Genomic DNA, 22,544 nt, shown 5'->3' with positions numbered 1-22,544 from the left:
TCTTGTTTCTGCTTGTATTTGTATTCCCAGTACTTAGCACAGTGCCTGGCAAATAGTAGGCATTTCATAGATGTTTGCTGACTTGAACAAATCATTGGAGTAGGTCATTAGTGGAGGAAGAAACAAGTATTGATATACCTAATATGATATAAAATGTATAACATACAAATGTAAGATTCACAGAGTTCTTCCATGATCTAGAGTAATTATATAATCTTCCTCATTTCTGTTTTACTATTTAGTCACTTGGAATAGGAATTTGTGAAATGATATATCGGGGTTCTAAGGGTATTGAGTACCTTGAACTTTGAAGATGTTTATTATACTCCCAAATAGTTCAGTCGTACAATAGGGCTATATAAAGCAGGAAGATAAAGATCACAATTGTGAGGAATTAATATTTCTCTTTTGTATTTCGTAACTAATTAGTGGACCAGAACCATGTTTTTCTCTTTTTTCTACTTCTTCATCCAGAAATCAACTAGAGAGGGAAATCTCTGTTAAGAGATTTACCCAGACCCAAATCTAATCAGACAGTAAAAGAAATCCTAAGTTTGGACTAATGTTTATTTCTACTCATTGTATTTGTTCAGAAAGGTCTCAAAAAAACTTGAGTCTCTCTGTTGTTAAAAACAGGTGATTATGAAAATTGATGTTTTTTAAATTTAGATTTGGGTGATCAAGACCCACTCCTAACCGTGTTTACCCATCAGAGTTGATTGGCAACCCCACCCCATCCCCAGAATACCTACTCTTCAAAGGGTATATAAAAACTGATAGCCCATGGCCAATAAGACTGAGAGAGTCAGCCAAATGACTGTCCTTTTACTAAAAATATACTAGCCTTATTAATAAAATGATCAAATTACTCAGAAACTAGTTTTTTAATCTTCACACAATTCAATGGGCATCATATTATATTATTTGTGTTACATGCTCATTTTCATTTTATGATTTGGAAATGCTATCCCATTCTCAATCATGAAATATGATTGAAATGAATATATCATCAACTCTATTTGTGGTATATGCTTCTTTAAATTTATATGTTTATTTTACATCTTTTGGTTTTAACAGTTGAAGCAATTTTTTTGACTATTTATGTTAATTACTAATATAAAGTAGCCTCATGCCATATTTTTAAAAATTGCTCTTTTAATTTTTGGTTTGTTTTTCTAAGGGTGAATACAGTGAACTGTCATAAGGCAAGAAAGCAGCACATGATTTGGTAGCACAATAACAAGGTTTCCCCATTTTGTCTTTATCTGGAATTTCTTGGTTTCTATCATTCTTTGTGAAATTACGAAATCTTCCTGAATAGTCATAAGAAAGTTCTTCTTTTGGCAAAATGTCTTTGGCTGCAAAAAGTGCCAATCTAGGCACCATTGAGTCAACACGAACGGGGATCATCAATAAGTTTGGCTCACAAGAATGGTTTAGGAATCTGCCAATGTTGCCTATGTTGGTAGGATCCACGAAGGTTTCTATTATTTGGCCATCACATATATGTTCTCTGATAGCTATAATGTAATTTGAATCGTGCTTTGTTTGTTGTTGTATTCTTCTGCGTGCCTCTGAAGATCCTAAAATTTCACCAGCATATTCACAAACAAACCTTCCTTTGGGTATAAATTCCAAGGTGCGAAGCCCCCAGCCTTTCTTGTCAGTTTTGAACACCTGGAGATTGAATTGCAGACCCCTTTGAACTACTCTGTTCTTACATTGTTCACTGCACTGGCACATGACATTGCATTCAAACACTGGCTTGGCAAATTCCATTTTACCTTCTATGTCTCTGAGGCATAAATTATCATAATTCTCCCCATGAAGGAGACATGAACAAATGGTAGGAAGGCAAGAAGTTGTGAGACAAGTGCATCCAGGAAAGGTTATTTGAGTTGGATCAACTTCTGCTCCAGGTCCAATCACGTGCTCAGGTGTATACTACAAAGATAATAAGATTAAGTCAGTGAGGGATATTATAATAAAAGTTTGTAGTTGAGACAAGTCCTTATGCAAATAGATTTTTTAATATTGTTATAAAAAGTACCTCCCAATTAAAAAAAGTTTTCTAGTTATTTTTAAAGGTTTGGGTAAATTTCTATGAAAGACTTATACAAAGAGATGAACTAGAATTGGACACCTTTAGAAGGTACAGGGATTGAAATGTATAGTGGTGGTATGAGTGTCCATGATGATGACACCATAGGGCCATCTAAATATTTAATATTCCTAAATATGCTATTTTTTCTATCAGAATATGTAAGCTCCTTGAGTCCATGGAGTATCTTGTATTTTATATTTATTGCCTTAACACTTAGCACAATGCCTGGAACATTGTAAGTACTTAATAAATGCTTTTTCATTGGTTCAAGTATTAATACTAATGAAAATTTCCTTCTGTGGGGGGACATTTTCCCAAACTTCATGTTGAATTTTAAATTTAAAAAACCCTAGGGTATTTAAATTCTTAACTACTCAAGATTTATGATATTTCATATAGGATATGGTTATTTTACAAATTAATTTGTTCAGTTGTTAAAACTAAAAGGTTGTTTGCCATTATGATTTTTCTCTACTAACCATTCATTTTCTCTATTAGCCAACTATTAATTGTTATTTAAGCACATTATAGTTTTTTGAAATGAGTTATCTCTAAAAAAAAAAAGGCACAATGGTGAAATTGGGGGACGCAACTCGGTATCCCCATTTTTGAGGGTGGATTTCATCCCTGTGGTTTCATCACTGTAGGAAACCAATTCTATAGAAGCTCTTTTCATGATCAGTAAAATGACAGCTCATTTGTAACTTCAATTCTAAAGAGTTGTAGGACAATGAGACTTTGAGTAACTTATCAATGATCACACATATTATGTTATTGTGGCCAGAAAGCCCAAAGGTCTTCCTCTCCCAGACTGATTCCTATCTACTTATTTATATATGACTAGGTTAAAAAAAAAAGAACATTCTTTGCTTCATATTTTTTTCTTAACTAGCCTTAATCACCAAATGGGCAGTGCTTCAACCTATTAAAGACCTCAGTTTAAAAAGGCCAATGGAGACCTTGGTCTCCACTCCATCCAGGGCCATTTCCAGTCATCCAGAAAGCTTCAGAAGAGAAAGTGAGGCAGGTGACCTTGCCTAGCCCTCCCTCCCTCAAATCCAATTCACTTGCATGTCATGGTATCACCTCTCTGATATCATGGTCACTTAGGGGGAACAAAGGACAAATAAAAATCTCTGCATGTCATGAGTAGAACCTGAACTTCTTTCTAAGTACAAAATAATACAAGGCCATGTCAAAATAATTTCTGTTGTTTCTGCCTTTTCCTATTTTTGGTTTTCATCTAGATAGACGTCCTAGAAGGATGAAGGCTCGTTACAGGCCTTGTCAATCAAATTCCTCTACCCCATCATCTTATGCTGAGTCTATTTTAAAGCTTTTGAATATCAAAAGTAATGTAGGCCTGTGACTAGTGAGGCGTTTTAAGAAGTAATGAGAAATTAAACTTTATCATTTTTAGTGAAAGTTTTGTATGAAGAATTCTTTTAAATCTACTTGTTCTTTCTAGCTCTCTCTTTCCTAAATACTATATAATTCACTGAGCCAAAAAATGATTTTATGACACAATCATCTCCTTTTAAAATCATGCCTGACTTCCTACAATTTTGTAACTTACAGAAAAGCGTATCAGTCCTTGGTGAATAGATTTGCATTTCATTGCACAGAGATGAAAAAGGGAGAACTTACTTTCATCTCCTAACTTTATTTTTACCAAGATTTTTTTCTTCTTCTTCTTCTTCTTCTTCTTCTTCAGATTTTTGTGAATGAGGATATATTTTATAGGGTTGCAATTTTAGATGAAGTCCTCAGGGATTCTGATTACATCTGGTAAACAAAATAAAGCAAGAGTCCCAGACCTCACTTTATAAAGGAGACATTTTATATTTTTGAGATGTTTCATGTTCAAAGACAATTCTTTTTCTTTGCTACATCTAACCCTAAGTATTCTCAAAGTAAAATTAATTGTTTAGAAATATAGCAATTAGTTAGGATTTTAGTAGACTTAAAAATATTAAATTATCTTTTCAATTTTCAAAATCAGAATGTTAGAGCTTTGATAGAGGAACTAATCTTAATAGTGCATTGGCACTATAAAATGCATTGGCAAGATATAAGAATTGTTGTACTGAAAAAATTTTTGTTTAATAGAATCATTTATAATAGAAAAAAAGCACAAATGGTGTAATTGTGCCTGATTATAAAATCAGTTGTGTATTTTTAAATCCCAGAATCTCAAAATAGTAAAGAACTTGAAGTGTTTTGTTTTATTGGTTAGAAATGAATTAATCCAAGCATTGTCTTAATCAACCCAAAATACATTTACCAAGGGGTAGCTATGTGATGTAATGAATAGAACTCTAGCTCTGAAGTCAGGAGGACCTGAATTCAAATTTGACCTTAGACATTTAACATTTACCAGCTGATTAACTCTGGGCAAATCATTTAACCCCAATTGCCCTGGGGTTAAAGAAGAAGCCTTTAACAAGCACCTCCTAAATTCTGGGGATACAAATAAGGTGAAAAGAAGCTCAGTCTGATGAAGGAGGAAACAATAGAACTACTATGTGAAATTACACACACACACACACACACACACACACACACACACACACACGGTAAATTGGACATCATCTACAGAAGGAAGGCACCAGGCGTCTTGCAGAAAGTGGTATTTTAGAAAGGACTTAAGGAAACCAGTAATACCAGGGAGCAGAGATAAGGATGTAGTAATGCGGGATGTGGGGAAAACTACCATGAAAGCATGTAGCATTTAGACTCTCCCTTAGTAATTTCCTAGCTTTGTGGTCTCAGACAAATCATTTAGTCTCTCTCTCTGTCACATTACTCATCTTTACAATTAAAATATTAGAGCTGATGGTCTCTAAAGTTCCTCCCAACCCTACCTCTGTGGCCAAGGAACACCTCAATTAACTAGTGTGGTTGGGAAATGAGGCTAACATTTTTATTAGTGAAACTTAATGGAACAAAGAAATATTGGACGGAATGTACAGACTTTATTTTCAGATATGGATAACCATACTGTATGGTCTTTTTATTATGCATTGTTTGGAAATTCACTACTTTGTCAATACAGATCTTTGTTTTATTGAGCAGCTATAATGCCAACACACTTTGAAAAAGTTAAAGTTGTTCATAAAGTTGAATAAAACTAAAAAGAAAAGTAAATTCTTTTTATAAAATTTTAAACGAAAAAAATTTCTGATCAGAAATTTAGGAGTAAAGGCAGTTCTGGAAAATAAGAAGTACTTGTTAAACTACATAAAATTATAAACAGAGATTAAGTGATTTGCCCAGGGTCACACAGATCTGAAGTGAGATTTAAATATTAGATCTTCCGGATTCCAGGTCCAGTATTCTAACCACTGTATACTTAGCAGCATCAAGACAAATGTTAGAGAACACTCTGCCTAAGCAGAATTATAAGACAGAATATAAGACAGAGCTAGAAATATATCTTGAGTGGATGTTGATTCATTACTTTGGCTCCTGCTTTCTCTCTCTCTCTCTCTCTCTCTCTCTCTCTCTCTCTCTCTCTCTCTCTCTCTCTCTCTCTCAATTAAAGCTTTTTATTTACAAAACATATGCATGGGTAATTTTTCCAACATTGACTCTTGCATAACCTTTTGTTCCAAATGTTTCCCCTCCCCCAGCTGGCAGGTGAGTCCAATGACATGTTAAATATGTTAAAATACATGTTAAATCAATATATGTCATTATTGTTTCCTGTCATTTTAGCCAACCTGACAGGTATGTAGTGGTATCTCAGAGTAGTCTTAATTTGCATTTCTTTGATCAATAGTGATTTGGAACACTCATATGAGTGGAAAGTTTCAATTTCATCATCTGAAAATTGTCTGTTCATATCCTTTGACCATTTATCAATTGGAGAATGGCTTGAATAATTATAAATTTGAGCCAATTCTCTATATTCAATAAACATTTAAGTGTTTACTGTGTGACAGGAATTGTGCTGAGCTGTACAGTAAAAAAATAAAAATATGGGCCTTTCTCTCAAACTCATTCAAATGGGGGGAGCAATATTCAAATAATGGTAGACCTACACACACACACACACACACACACACACACACACACACACAAACATAGAGCAAGAAAAGTAATTTTGAAGAGTAGGAGCTGAGTGGTAATGGAGGGAATGCAAAAAGTCAACGAAACCAGGAGTTGGATATGAGAGCAAAGCCTTCCATCTGTGAGTAACAGCCAGTAGAAAGGGATAGGATTAGGAGATGGCATGTTGTGGGCAAAGAACAGCAAGTAGGCTGCTTTAGCTGGGTTATGGTGCAAATGGAAGGAGCAGAATGGAAAAAGAGTGTCAAAGTAGAACAGAATCAGGGTGGGAACGTAATGAAATGTCAAATAGAGAATCTTAAATTGGATCCTGGAGGTACAGGGAGCCAGGGGACACTGGCTTTTACTGAGTAAGGAAAACATGGTCAGATTAAATGGCCTTTGTCAGCTGAGTGAAAAATAGATTATAGAAAAAAAAAAACAGAGAGAGACAGATAGACAGACAGAGAGACAGACAGAGAGAGAGAGAGAAGAGAGAGAAGAGAGAGAAGAGAGAAGGGGAGAAGGAGAGGGGGAGAGAGAGAGAGAGAGAGAGAGAGAAGAGAGAGAGAGAGAGAGAGAGAGAGAGAGAGAGAGAGAGAGAGAGAGAGAGAGAGAGAGAAAGAGAAGAGAAGAGAAAGAAGAGAAGAGAAGAGAAGAGAAGAGAAGAGAAGAGAAGAGAAGGAGAGAGAGGGGGGGGGGGGGGGGAGGGGAGAGAGAAAGAGAGAGAGAAAGAGAAAGAGACAAAGAGACAGAGAGAGAGAGAGACAGAGACACAGATAGACAGACAGACAGACATAGAGGGGGGAGGATGAGGGAGATGAAAAGGGAGAAAGGGAGAGAGAGAAAGGAAGGGGAGGGGAGAGAGACAAGAGAAACACAGAAAGAGATAGAGAGAGACAGAGAGAAGAGAGAAGGGGAGAAGGAGAGGGGGAGAGAGAAAGAGAGAGACAAAGAGACAGAGACAGAAGAGAGACAGAGAGAGAAAGAAAAAGAGAGAAAGAATTTTTGATAGCTAAAAAAAAAAATTGGGAAGGAGGATTTAGGTTAAATATAATGAAATCTGGTTTGGACATGCTGAGTTTGAAGGTGCAAATGGTACACTGTATTTAAGATGTTGAAAAAGGCAACAGTAGCAGAACCAGGAATACATTGTACACAATAACAACAAGAGTGTGCAATAATCAGCTATGAAAAAGACCTAGTTCTTCTCAGTGGTTTAGTGATCCAAAGTAATCCCAATAGACTTTGGACAGAAAATGCCATCTGCAACCAGAAAAAAAATTAAGGAGACTGAATGTAAATCAACACGTTTATGATTCATAAAGCAATGTGTGTTAAAAATTAAAAAAGAAAGGAAAAAAGCAATGGTAATGCAACACTGGAGCCAAAGAGATTAAGGTTGGATATAAAGGCCTGGGAATCATGTGCATATAAACTAATGTTACTAGTAAATGTGTACCAAATTATGGTGCTTTAAAAAAGTCACTTAATATTTATCAAGCACCTATAACATGTAAAACACCATTATACTCTGTTTTAAAATACCATAAATAAAATTAAAAAATAAATTTTTATTGATACTTTTTGTTTCTACAATAGCTAAATGTCTCCTCTTCCCTATCCTGGAGGGCCATTCCACAAAACAAATGTAAAATTCCCCCCAAAGTTTGAAAGCTGAGGTTATGAATTTGGATTTTTAGCTGCATGCTTTCCCAATAGTATTTAGTAAGTTATTTTTTTTTCTATTTTGATGAAAAGCCAAAAACTTTTATAATTGAGTATTTGAAGGATCTATTATTTCACTGATGTGTATGTATATTTATTGCTATTTCAATTTACATTATTAAAGCCATTGTTTCTTGACTCTCTTCACTTCCCTTTGCAATAGTTTATGAACATTTTCCTATGCTTTCTCTATATTCTTCATTTCTTACTACCCAATAATATTTTTGTACTACAATTTCTTTAGTCAACTTTGTTTCTAGTTATTTACTACTGCAAAAATGCTGCTGTATATTTTGGTATACATGGAGTCTTTCTTTTTATTAATGATTTTTGGTGTATGTATCTCATAGTGAAATTGTGGATAAAAAAGGAAGGATGTTTTAGCTTCTTTGTTTGTAGGAGTCTAAATGCATTAGTGTGACTGACTTTGCACAATCCCTCAAGCCCCATCTTTTGTCATCATCAATCTGGGGTAAAACCTCAGCATTTTGATGTGCATCTCTCTTATTATTAGTGGTCTGGAGCATTTTTTCATATGTTTATTAATAGTTTGCAATTTTTCTTTTGAAAATTGTTCAGATTCTTTGATTACTTGTCTACTAGAGAAAGCTTTTAGTCTTATGTATGTCCTTAGTTTGTCTTTCAGACACCAAACTGTTTATCAGAAAAATATGGTACAAATATTTTCCCCATTTGACTGCTTCCCTCCTCATCCTAGATAAAATTCATTTTGTTTCTCCAGAGACTTTTCAATTTTATATAATCAAAATGATGTATTTTGTTTTTTGTAATTGTCTCTATTTTTTGTTTGTTAAGAATACATCCTCTATCCATAGCTGTGAAAGGTATATCTACTTCTCTCATTTTTTATGGAACCTTTACTCTCCAGATATATCCACTTTGAATTTACAGTCAATAAGATGGACAACTATGAGGAATTCATAAGAAATTGGTCTAAAGAAATCCATTTCATTTTTAAGGAGTTCTAACTCAACAGGCTCAGTAATAGAGAGCTGGGCCTGAAGTCAAGAAGACTCATCTTCATGAATTCAAATCCAGCTTCAGGAATTTACTAACTGTGTGATTGTCACTTAACTCTGTTTGCTTCAGTTTCTGAATCTGTAAAAAATTTGAGAGGGAAATAGCTAACCACTTATAGTATCTTTGTCCCCCCCTCCCAAAATACAACCCAAAGGGAGTCATGAAAAGTTGAACATAACTCAAAATGACTAAATAACATGGAATAAGATGCTGTTTTGAGCCTAATTTCTTCTATGCTTTTTTCCCCAGTTTTCTCAGCTCTTTTTTTCAAATAAGAAATTTTATCTTAAGTAATTTTTGTTTTTAGGTTGACTACAAACTAGGTTACTGAGTTTCATTATTTCTGATTCTTCCTTCTCTACTTCATAATATACTTCTCTATTTTTTATTTAATACCATGATTTTAATGATTCTGCTTTATTATATAGTTTGAGGTCTACAAGTACTAGTACTTCTAAATTCTTTCCTTTCCCCATTATTTCTTTCGATATTCTAAATCTTTTGTTTTTCCAAATAAATTTTATTTCATTAATTTTGTTAAAGTTTCCCCATGACACAGAAATAAATTAACTACATTTATTTTGTTAGACCACTTAGTAAATATGTAGTCTAATTGAATTGTTAACTTTAACATAAACCACTTTTATATTTAAAAATCAATGGAAAAAACAAGAAAAGTGGGTATTAGATTTTTCTGAAAGATTAAATTTAATCTCTGTCCCTGATGGCAATTCACCATGCAAATAATTGTGCATCTTTACTTTGTTTCTTCTTCACAGGATGTTGATAAAATACTATAAACAATTTGGAGAAATGACAAGAGTTATTAAAAGGATGCTTTTTACAAACACAGCAGTTTGAGAATCTCCCTTTCTAGTTTCCACACAGACTATGGATGATCTCTGCAATCTAGCCAAACTGACCTATTAATTGTCCCTCCAAAATATTCTGCTTTCCCCATTTCCATGCCTTTGATTATATTTTCCTTCTATAAAAGGAAATTACATACTTTTTTATTTCTACTCAAATTATCTATTTTCTTTAAGGCTCAACTCCAAATCCCTTCCCCCTTTTCTTGATGCCTCCCTTGAATTGTTGGCCTCCTAGTTCTTGAGCTTACTGGCTGAACTTCTCATTCAGAAATTAATTGTACACTTCTCTTTAGCTCCTATCATATTGTTCATAAATTTTAAATATCTATTTTGTGCTTGGTGACATAAAAAGTTTATAAAATATGTGGTCATTAATCTCACATAGGGAATAGAACACAGACACAGAGACATTCACACGTGACAACAATACAAAATAAACATCAGGCATATGTGACACTTGGCACTATGTGGGATCTGTGCAGGTGGTGATAGTGGTGAAGTTCTTGGGAGAACAGTGTTGAGTTTACAAAGAAGACTGTGCCAAAGGCAATTTGATCTACTTGGCTTTGGAACTCTTGCCTGGATCCTGTTTGATGAAGATGTCAGTTGAAATGCATATGTTCCACTATCTATACTTGGCCCCAGTCACCTCCTTCTATTTGTTCGGTAGCCTTATGTACTTAACCTTCTCCTCTCCAAATAATAGTACCTAGTGAAAAAGAAATGTCATTTGACTTCCTGATCTACCATCCCTGTGATTCTTACATCAAAATACTTGTCCCTGACTACTGCTCCCCTACATGAGTTGTCTCTCCTTATTAGAATGGGAGTTCTCTGAGGACAGGTAGATATGATTATTGTATTTGTAATCCTGGGACCTAGAACAGTGTCTGGAAAATAGAAAATACTTATTAAAAGCTTTTTAATTCATGTGAACCAAAACTATTTCAAATCATGTGATATGATTATAAAATGTCTATTTTTGGATTAATATTCATTATAGGTTTTATGATTATGTTTATCTTAGAAATTTAAAACACTACTTTTCTCTCACCAAAGACCAATTCTGATGCCTTAATCTTGTGTGAAAGTGATCCTTGGATTAACAAAGACTATAGAAATGGAATACAAACTCTGGAAGGTTCTATCAAGCTTGCAAAGCTCACAGTATATCTTTAGTTATGGAATGTAAGTCTGCTGTCAAAGAGCAGCCTATGAAATTTAGAGTGTCTGATCATTAGTTTAACATCTCAGTTGACATATGGAGCCCATGCAACTCTGGAAGATCCATCATTTATCAAGTTGTTAAAGGCTCATGATCCATGTCAATGAAGGATGTATGCACACCAAATGAAACCACAGATCATTCAAATACTAAATTAGAAATGTTATAATCTTTTCATCAAAGCAGGATTAAAAAAAAAAAAAAAACAACCTTATTCACGAAGTACTACTGGAAAGGCATGCAACTAAAAGTCCAAATTCATATGCTTAACTTTCAAACTTTTTTGGGGGGACTCTATTTTGTTGATTTTTTTGTTGTTGTTGTTGTTAACAATCATAGATCAGCACAACTTTCCCATAACACTATTAAAGGTAAAATTTTAATTTTTTAAATGTTCCCTAATAATGAACTATAACAGCATAGATACTTGAAATACTGAAATTTAAATTATATAAATATGTTACAAGTAATGTGCTAGATTTCTTTGCCATCCCAAAAGACTGTTATTGCACAGCCAAAAGCACAGGCAAGATACTTAAAATAGAGCTTTGATTTTCAATGGCATACATACATACTTGTTTGTTTTCCTAAGTAATAAGCCTCAGAGAATCATTTGGCTTAAAATCAATTGACTTAAAATCAGTTTCAATCAAAAGTACTTGTGTAAGTAATCATAATTTTTTTTTTTTATTTCTTGAAATTACTAAACACTTTAAAACTTATTGGATCTATTTCCCCAGTGATATAGACATTTTCATCTCTACCAGAATGTTTCCCCATTTATATCTTTTAATCTTTTGTAATTCTGGATTCTCTTCTTCATAAGCCTTCTACATAAATCTCTCTCTTCCACCTAATATTTCTTGCTCTCATAACATGACTAGCCCATTTCCTTTTCCAATCATGCTTTCTGAACATTTTAAAATATTTATATCATGAAAAATAAAAATTGAGGGATTGTCCTTAATATAAGAGTTTTGAAGGAAAATTTACAACATAATAGAGATATATCTTAGGTCTTCCTCTATTAGAATTTAGGTTCATTTTGAGTAGGAGTTTTTTCATTCTTTCTATCATAGTGAGGGTCTAATATAGTCTAACATTACTTCTTTTCTTATTTTAGATACAAAATTTGGTTATAAATTTAGTTATGTTATTTTCATGTTATTTCTTTTTTTGTAATTGGACCCCCACTACCTAGAACAGTGACTGGCAAATGAGTAGGTACTTGTTGATTGATACTAGATGGTATTATATACCTGCATTATACACATAAATCACTGAGATATTTGATTAAAACTAAGTGTTATTTTAATTAAAATTGGAGGAATGACAACCGTTGACCCAAGTGACTAGATATGAAAATTTAGAAACAAATAACCAGAAAAAAATATTTAAATTGGGTGAAGAAATAAGTTCATTATTTTTCAGATTTCCAAAATATGTTTTATTCAGGTAAACTTAATAAATTATGTTGATGACTTCTAGGTTAAAAAGTGAGACAAAAATGTAAATATAAAATCTATTGATTAGAATGAAAATTCTGAAATTTCAGAATTGACAATTCATGCTTCTTCAGAGCAAATTAACTAAAAAAAAATTGTTGTGTCATTTCACTAGAAGCCTAAACTAAAATAGGGGATGAACTACACTAAGGATGGGAATGTCCTGTTCTCACTGTATAAGGTCTTTGAAATTATTTGCTAAGGCAATCACAGGTAATGATGAGCTGAAAGCTAACATAAAATAATCTCCCACAGATTGAGTTTTATTAGTTGATAATTTTGTATGAATTGTGAATGATGTTATAAATATCAAATGGCCTTTGGCAGGAAAAAAAGTTCCCCACTCCTGATCTAGACCTACCAAATGTGTTCATTCCCTGGTCTGGTAGGCCCACACTGCTTAGACGCTTGCACTTTTATAGTCAGGGCACTTAATTAGATACTGGTTTCTATTGTTCTCCAATGGTTTCTTGACAGCTGTTGTTTGTTCTTAGTTCTCTAAGAGGCCCATGACATCAGGGAGGTGACACCATGACATGCAAGTGAATTGGATTCAAGTGAGGGAGGGCTGTGCAAGATCACCTGCCTCACTCTATCCTCTGGAGTCATCTGGATCCAGTGGCAAGATTCCAGGAAGATGGGAGATGGCCCTGGGAGTCATGGTCTAAGTCAATCAGGGCCCAAAAAATGACCAACTGGGACATAGCCTAAAATTTATTGTTGACCAATCAATGAGAAATAGAGTGATTTGGATTTGAGATATGGTCCTTAAAGAAATCCAGCTGGTAAACTCCAAGATATGTAGAGAAGTTTCAGCATTCAAAAAAAAATTATCTTCCTTTGGGCAGAGCACCCCACAGGTAATATGACAACTTATGTGGACAGAAGGGAGGGAAAGATTATGATTGTTAAGATATCCAATAAAGATGAAAGTTCCTAAGGGCAAAGAAGTCTTTAAGTCTTTTATTCTTTATCCGTTATAATAATGAGCACAATCTTGAGTGCACAACATTGGAGAGCTCTGCAAATACTTGTTCAACTGAGAGAGGGCTGCTCTCATTGTTCCACAAAAGCGTCAATAAGTCATATTTTGCATTCTCTGGGTTAAAGCTTTTGGCTGCTCTAGGGTTTCGAGGCATGGCTGTGAAAAAACCTTCCTTCCTTTTTTGGTCCTGAAACACCAACTACAAAAAGCGTTGTACTTGGCCTTTAGCCCCATGAAGTTGTTTTTGTTAAAGGCAGCTATGAGAGGGGCCTGTGGCCAGATGAATCCTGTTATGACATCTTTGAAATCACGGTTGGAGTTGGTTTCAGAGAACAGAATAACAATGATTTAAGTTCTGGCTAACCAAAATTAATGAGTTTGTTTTTGTTTGGTTTTTAATCATTGATTGCCTTTGGTATTAGATTTCTTGATTCCAACTTAAGCATTTCAAAGTTTTATTTTAATTTTGTCACACAATAATTAAAAGCAAACTAGTACAAAGTTATTTTTTGCCTAGGAGTTATGTTCCTGGGGGCACAATTAACTAATCTGTTTTGGAGAAAACATTTCAAAGTTCAGAACTGTTTAAACTATTACATAGCAGTGATTATAATCTGTCACTCTCCATTGACTGATATTTACTAAGAAAAACAGAATAGGTAGTCAATTCCCTTATATATGTAAGTGAGACTGAATATCATCACTGATTTTTAATAAGTTTAGATAGAACAGAATCTGTTTAGGCCTTTTATCATCCTATTCAATATTGCTAAAAATATCTTGTAGTATTATAATAAATACTACAAATAAAATATAATAAATAAATAAAATAAATGTTTTAACCTTTCTTACCTAAGAAAGCTTCATGTTATTGTGTAAAAAACAGTGGATATGTACTCAAAACATCCAGAACCCTTTCCTGAGTCTCCAACTTCACCATAAGCAACTCTAGGTAAGTAGAGTTTTCCTTTCCACATTTTGAGGGTTAGGGATATAGTGTCCCCCTGATGTGGAAAAGTCACTTAAAATATTTTCATCCTTCTTTTGTACCAGAGAAGAAGATTGATTGTTTCCTTTTTTTTTTTTTTTTTTTAATAGGGTGTTTACATACCGTATTGTTAAATAAATCTGGGTTGATCTACAATAAAATCCATTTACTTTATGCCATAGTTTCTAAAGCTTTTTGTATCATCTGCTGACCTTCGAGTTTCCTCTTGGCTTCCACAATTCTCTCTCCCCCAATTCCCATTTAATTTCTTATACTGACCTGAGATATATTGAGACTGATGGGAAAAGTTTTAACTGTAATTTAACCTCCGAGACTAGTTTGTCACCAGTAAAAAGGGGACAAAATATGTAAATGAATCAATAAGCATTTATTAAGTGCTTACCGAGGTCAGACACTGTGCTAAGTGTTGGGGACACAAAGGAAAAAGCAAAAACAGTACCTGCCCTCAAGGAGCTTATCTTCTATTAGAGGTGACAATGAACACAAGAGATAAATACAGAGAAGAGGAAAAGTAACTTTTGTGGAGATAATACTAGAAGCTGAGAGGGGCCAGGTAAGGCCTCTGAGTGTAGATAATGCTTATGCATGAATCAAAGCTTCTAAGAGTTGGGAAGGTGGACACCATCCCAGCCACTAGGAACAATGTAAAGGCACAGAAATGGCAAATGGCATGTTCCATGTGATGACTAGAAGGGAGGCCAAGATGGATGGATCCTGGCCTAGATGGGAGGAAAGACAATATTAAGAAGCCAGTGGAAAGTCAGTAGAGGCCATGCTGAGAAGAGTTTTAAATGCCAAAGGAATTTTATTTCCTGGTGGTAATAGGGAGCCACTACAATTTATTGAGTAAGGGAGTGACATTGTTTTATCTAAGCTCAAGGAAAATTCCTTTGTCAGTTGAGCAGAAGATGGATTAGATTGGGGTGAGACTTAGACCAAGAGGTTGATTAAAAGGCTCTTGCAACAGCAGAGGAAGCAGTGGTGATTATTCATGTGAGGGGCGAGAATGTATATGAGAGATAACAAAGGTGGAATCCATGTGGGGGAAGGGAATGAAGGGAAGAAAAAGAAATAGAAAACGATTGGATATTTAATGGAGGAGAGAGAAAAATCAAGGATGTCATCGAGATTGCAAACCTAGGCGACTGGAATGACAGTGGTACCCTCAAAAGCAATAGGATACTTGGGAAAGAGTGAAGGTTTAGGCTAAAACCATGTGAGTTCTGCTTTGGACATACTAAATTTTAGATGCTGATAGCTACTTCAAACTGTTCCAACAGCTAGTTGGTGACATGGGGCTGGAGTTCGTGAGAGAGAGAAAGGCTACATAAATAGATCTGGAAATAGATAAATCTGTATAGTGATGGCAGATGAACCTTTGGGAAGCTATGAGATATACAGAAGTTATGGGATAGCCATAATAAGTTAGAATAACATGGAGAAAGATGCAATAGAAGAATGAAAGAATAGTCAGACAGATGGGCAAAGACCCAAGAAAACTCCCGGAGATAAAAGAGTTAACAGTATAAATTATTCCAGAAAGCTTAAGTCAAAGGAGGAGTATGATAATTTAATTTGGCAATTGACTGGTAACTTTAGAAACAACAGTTTCAGTTGAATGATGAGGTTAATAGTTGGGTCTCAAGAAAAAATGGGAGGCTTTCAGATAAAAGATGGGGAGAAAGCTCTTGGGCCTGGTAAGGTCTCATGAAGGTTTTTCTAGGTATGGAGAAAACTTATATTGTGTTAGGAAGCAGCAGGAAAGACTAGGGATTAGAGAGAGAGAGTGAGGATGAAGCAGGGGGGTGATCTTTTCTATATAAATTTTGTTTCTCACTTCAGTACTTAAGAAATTAATAATTTTTATCAGTTTTGGCACTCTTACTGACACAGATCATAAATCCTTTCCAACTTGGGAAATGGTCTACAAAAGTTGCTGGGTCAAAAAATTCTTTACCCTGCAGTCAACCTTATGAAACTCCCCTCCAAACTTAGTTAGGACAGTCCTGGGTACCACACCCACTATTCTTTTCTGGAACTTGTTTCCAAAGGCTTTCCACCTTGACAGGACCTCCCAGTGTTTGTGCTGCCTGGGTAGGATCCTTCTATAGCTACCTCTATAGCATGATGAAGTCTCACACTACTTCAATGGAAGGAAAAAAAAAAAAAAAAAACCAAAACAAACCTAACCATTTTATTTACTTAAAATGATTCAAGCATATTCTGATTTTTCATGATTCACCTGAAGTTGCTCTCCCCAAAGTTACAACCAAATCTTGACCTCTCTATAACACTCAATTGTATTAATCACCCTCTCCTCCTGGGTATGCTCTCATTTCTGGATTTTTGTGCGGGGCTTTCTCCTGGTTCTCTCCCCACCTGTCTGGCCTCCTTTGCTGACTCTCCATTAATATTATAGCACCTGCCCTTCTTGACCACTCCTATACCCACATGGGTGTATCCCAAGGCTCTTCCTGGGCCTTATTCTCTCCCCTATACTTTCTCACTTTGTGACCTCATCAGTTCCCCCAGATTCCCCTGGAGATAATGATAACCTTTGTCAAGTGACTCCCATATATTCAGCTCAAGACCTAGAATTTAACTGAAAATATCCATCACATGTCCTAGAGACATCTTAAACTCAATATGTCCAGAACATGGCCTTTTTTTCCCTAGTCCATTCCTCTGCTGACCTTCCCAATTTCTGTAGCCTTCACTACCATTATTCCATTCTCCTAGCTTCATAACCTCAGTGCTACCTTCAACTCCTTATTCTCCCTCACATGGCACATTCAATCAGTAGCTAAGTCTTGTTTTTATTCTCACATCTTTTGCAAATATCTCCTCTCTACATAGCCAACACATTATTTCACCTTGAATAGACTACTGCAATAGCCTCCTAATTAGTTGATTGCCTCATCTTTCTCCTAGTCTACTCCCATTTTCCACTTTTTAAAGTGAAGTTCAAACATGTCATCCCTTATTACATGAGCTCCAATGGCTCTCTTTTGACTCAAGAATTTTTAAAAAATTGGTTTTTAAGACCCTTTATCATTTGATCCCAATCTCTTTCCAACCTCATTATACATTATTCCCTTTCTGCACTCAATAGTCCAACCCAACTGGACTTCTCTATGTTCCTTACAAATAAAACTCTTCTGGTGGGCATCAAATTTGTTTCCAATTTTTTGCTATCCCCAAAAGGATTGTTATAAATATTTTGTGGTATGAAGATCCTCTTGGGGCACACAATAGCATGGAGATATATGGGCTAAATACAGCATGGATTTTCCGCCCCCAAGTTAAAAACAACAAACAAATGATATTCTTCTGGTGGGCATCTAATTTGTTTCCAATTCTCTGCTATCCCCAAAAGGGTTGTTATAAATACTTTATAGTATAAAGATCCTCTTGGGGCACATCAATAACATGGAAATATATGGGCTAAATACAGCATGGATTTTTTTTTCTCGTTAAAAATTACAAATGACACTCTTCTAATGGGAATCTAATTTGTTTCCAATTTTTTGCTATCCCAAAAAAGGTTGTTTAAATATTTTGTGGTATAAAATCCTTTCTTGACTTCCATGGATCTCCTTGGGACACATCAACAGCATGAGAATATATGGGCTAAATACAGCGTGTATTTCCCCCCTCCCCCAAGTTAAAAACAATAACAAACAAATGACGCTTTCCCCCAGTTTCTTTGCCTTTTCGCCGCTGTTTCCCCAGGTCTGGAATCCATTCTCTTCCCCGCTGCCTTGGGGAATATCTAACTTCACACAAAAAGCCAGAAATGTCATTAATTGACTCTAAAGCTTCTCCCAGCTGACGCATTCTTTTGAAACATTAAAATCTTACTCCTTTCACCATTCCTACCGCTCCCCTTAATTATCTGCTATTGATCAGCAATTGTCACTCGTGTCTGGTTCTTTGTGATCCTATTCGGAGTTTTCCTGGCAGAGAGGCTGGAGCGCATTGCCATTTCCTTCTCCTCTTAGGTTTAAAGATGAGGAACTGCGGCAACCAGCCCCGGGTCTCCCGGCTAGGGCGAGATCCCTTACAACTCCAGTACCAAGGAGGGCAGAGGTCGGTTTCGAAGGCGGGCTGCACGTGTCTGCCGACCTTTAAAAGGTGGGGGGAAAAGAAGGCGCAGGCGCTAGGAGAGAGTGGGGTGGAGGGGGGGCCGCCCCGCGCCGCGCACTCCCCCTTAGGCGGCGCTCGAGGGCAGCCAGGGGGCGGAGCTATGCGCGCGCAGCTCCCACCCAGTTCAGTACCTGAAACGCTGGCTCTTCCCCTTCTGGCCAGGAACTGATGGGCAGGTTCTCGAGGCCGCGTCCTATATCCCGCTGCCCTCCCAAAGAGGCCCCCGGCTGTTCCTTTGACATGACTGGGAGGTCCGGGAGGGTGGGGAGGAGGAGCCAAATAGCTTCTCCTTTCGCGGTTTCTTCCTCAGCTCCCGGTTCTTGTTTCTTAGAGGCAGGGAAGCGTTCTCACGCCCTCATCTCTACCCTCTATTTACCCACACCCATCTTTACCCCTGAGAAGCACCAATTAATGGGTTAATCCATGAGGACGCTGGGAGTAATTGACTTCCCTGTCCCGTGGCCTCATGGGAGTTGTAGTCCCCGAACTCCGCGTGCTGCAGAAGGAGACGGAGACTTCCTTGATCGTGACGTATTTAAGATTCTGCTTTGGTCCGAATGACCCACTGGTGCGAATCGAAAGACACCAGCGATCAGATTTGATCAAATCAAAAAAGGTTTATGGATATCATTTGTCTTCCAGAATGAGTTTTTCCTACCAAGAATAATCGATCAAAATCATTTGATACAGTGACGTCATCTGACATTCCCTCGGTGCACAACCCAACTCCCCCCGGCTTCGCGCGTAGTAGGCGCTTTAGAAATATTGACTGACTAACCTAGCCCGGACTTAAAACCCCCTACTTACCACTGACTTCCGGAGTTGTCAGTGCTCTGGCATTTGCGTTGGTTTTTTACGTTCAACTTCTTTTAGTATGTGTGCTGCCAACTTCCTTCTTGTTGATCTCATTTTCATTGTTATTATGCATGTTATTCTCTAGGTTCTGTTCCTTTTGTTTCACCCTGTATCAATTCTTTCATATTTTTTCTTCCCCTTTTAAAGAAATGCTCTAGATTTGCAGATTTCAAGCTCTGTATGACCTCAGAGACCACGGACTCCTCCTCCTTTCTCTTCCCTTCTAAATTTATTACAGTTCAATCCATGTAATGTTTATTAAACTCTTAGTATGGCCTTCTATTGTGCTGAGTGCTGGGGATACAATTAATAAATTAATAAAGCCCTCAAGGAGCTTACAATCTGATGATTCATTCAATTGAACCAGGGTTAATTAAGCCTTTACTATGTGTGCATGTGGGGTTACAAAATAAGGGAAAAAATACCAGATTTTATTAAGTTATTACGTGCCACTAAGACCTCTGGTTAGAAAGAAATTTTTAAAAAAAAGATTAAAGATTAAAGCAAATTTGTATATGAATGAAATGGATGTGCTTATTTATTTTTACATAAAGAATTAAATCTAGGAGGACTAAAAGGTATCAAATCTTTTGCTACTGTTGCCAAATTTTTCACGATCCCCACATTCAGTTACATGGTCCCATTTGGGGTTGAGACTCTGAGTTTAAGATTTTTTTCTAGTGGGAGTAAGATGCTGGTGGTAGAGAATTCAGTGAAAAAGTCGAGTAAATAAATATGAAGATTTAGGATCTACATATCTGTAACAGGCATTGTAGGAGTGATCTTGAGAACTGGCCTTGAAGGTGCCTCAGGTAACTAGGAAAGGCTAGGGGTCTGGATTTTGAAGCTGACACTTAACTAGAAGTGTGGCAAAAGTCAAGTCATTTAAAAAACTGTTTGCCTCATTTTCCTCATCTATAAAATGGAAATAACAATGGCTGCTATATCCCAGGGTTGTTGAGAGGATCAAATGGGATTATATTTGTAAAGTATTTGGTACATGGTAAGTGAGCCTTTATAAATGTTAACTTTAACAACAATAACAATAGTAATAATAATAATAATAATACTCAAGCCCAACAAAATATGTGCTTCTGACTTGGATTCCTATTGTAATTTTAGGTAACTATTTTTTTTAAATAACTTTTTATTGATAGAACGCATGCCAGGGTAATTTTTTTACAGCATTATCCCTTGCATTCACTTCTGTTCCGATTTTTCCCCTCCCTCCCTCCACCCCTTCCCCCAGATGGCAAGCAGTTAGGTAACTATTTATAAGTATACGTTGTAAAGAAAGTGGGGCACAGATTGAGGAAGTTACTCACCTAGTGTTTGTTTCTATCACTAATGAAATCACAGGTCCAATCCCCATCCCTAGCAGGTCCATGGTTTTACCTAGATCTCTTAGGAGGCAAAGAGAGGCTAAGTGACTTGCCTATAGTAAATTACCATTAAATATCAGAGGTAGAATTGGAATCTAGTTTTTCTAGACTCCGGATCTGCAGTTGATTAATTAGACAAGGTTGTCTCCAGTATTTACAGAAGGATTTTAGGAAGTACAAACAGTGATAGTTGGAGGCTTAGAAAAGGACTGATGTAGGACGTAGTCTTTGGATTGATCTCTTAATGGAACCTGTTTTTTCCAAGAGATAGAAGTGATGAGGAAATGCCTTTCAGTCACTTGCAACAGGTGCAGGTGCAAATTTGGAGGCAAGAGATGGACTGTTAGTGAGGAATAATAAATAGGCCAATTTTGCTTCAATATCCTCTGAGAGGAGAAGTGATATGATACAGCTTTTATTCTATAGGGAGACTGAAGATTGAGATGCCCAAACTGAAGTCTAGAGATAGTAAGCATTTTGCCCAAGATAAATAAACAGCAGAGTTGTGCTTTAGCCTCAGTATCCAAATTCAGATTTCACCTTGGAGGATTTCCAAATAGCATCTGTCTGGGGTTCAGTTTGGAGTATAACACCAACAAACAGTTATTCTTCCTGCCCTTTGCTGCTGGATCTTTGTAGGTCTGGCTTTGACTTGTAGGTGAAATTGGCAGGGTGAGATTCTAAGGGACCAGAAATAACTGTGACTAAGACATTCCTTCATATATATATATATATTTTTTTTTTTTCAAACACTTTTTATCCTACAATTAAGAGATGAGGTTTAGGATGCAAATTTAGCCAAAAATCCTTAGTGGACGAGCACAGATAGGACTCAAGTGTTCAGATGCCCATCCCAATGCTCTTCCCATGTCCTTTCTGTCACATATCTGGTGAAGAGCTGACCTGTATAGACTTTACATATATATGTGTTTGTAGATATATGTGTGTATATATTATATATACATATATAATATATACACACATATATAGTAAAATTACTGGCATTAAATTCTTACCTGAGAATTTATGCCTAAAGTTGGGGGAGATAGTGGACAGAAGGAAAAGATAGTATATTCAAAATCCTCCTACTTAGTGAGCACTCATGTGCAAAGCTATTGGGATTCAAAGAAAAAAATGCTGAATTTTTACCTTCAAGGAACTTATATTCTTCCAGGGAGATTGTAGCATATAAATTACCTGACAGGTTTGATTGGGGCACAGGAGAGGTCTAGACAAAATAGACCAGGACTATATGAAAGCTTCTTTTCATCTGCGTGAGATACCAAATAAAGCTTCACAGAGGACTAGGTGCCTATTAGGATTTCAGAGGAGTCTGAAAAGCATAGATGAGGAGAGAATTTATTCCAAGCATGGCACTCTCTTTCCTTGATTTCCTGGAGCTAAGAAACCTTTGGCTGGCCAAGCCCTCAGCAGCTGTTTTAATCTTCTACCTCTATTCCACTCTGCTTCTGTTTCCCTGACCAACTCTACTGACCAAGAGGCCCTTCTTAGGATAACTCAATACCATGCTGCTAACACATCTCCATTGATACCATCTCCTGGAGCATTTTCCCTACTCCACTGATTGGAGGGCTGAAGACTAGAGTACCAAACTCCTCCCCAAACTTGCCTTTTTAGAGAG

The 22,544-nt window shown here is 36.2% G+C and overlaps 1 protein-coding gene across 1 annotated transcript; it reads right to left on the bottom strand.

Moving 5' to 3' along the window:
• Positions 1–1,137: 1,137 nt before the first annotated feature.
• On the bottom strand, positions 1,138–19,949 carry LOC127551433 (histone-lysine N-methyltransferase SETMAR). The gene is made up of 2 exons (XM_051981164.1): positions 18,797–19,949; positions 1,138–1,944 (listed from the first exon to the last, which is right to left on the bottom strand). The coding sequence occupies exons 1-2, from the start codon at positions 18,905–18,907 to the stop codon at positions 1,156–1,158; spliced, it is 900 nt and encodes a 299-aa protein (XP_051837124.1). The 5' UTR covers positions 18,908–19,949; the 3' UTR covers positions 1,138–1,155.
• Positions 19,950–22,544: the final 2,595 nt, after the last annotated feature.

The sequence above is a fragment of the Antechinus flavipes genome, chromosome 1 (genome assembly GCF_016432865.1).
Source record: "Antechinus flavipes isolate AdamAnt ecotype Samford, QLD, Australia chromosome 1, AdamAnt_v2, whole genome shotgun sequence".
In the NCBI taxonomy this organism is placed as follows: domain Eukaryota; kingdom Metazoa; phylum Chordata; class Mammalia; order Dasyuromorphia; family Dasyuridae; genus Antechinus; species Antechinus flavipes.
The sequence above is the reverse complement of the archived record's forward strand: the minus strand, read 5'-3'. Positions and strand labels throughout refer to the sequence as shown.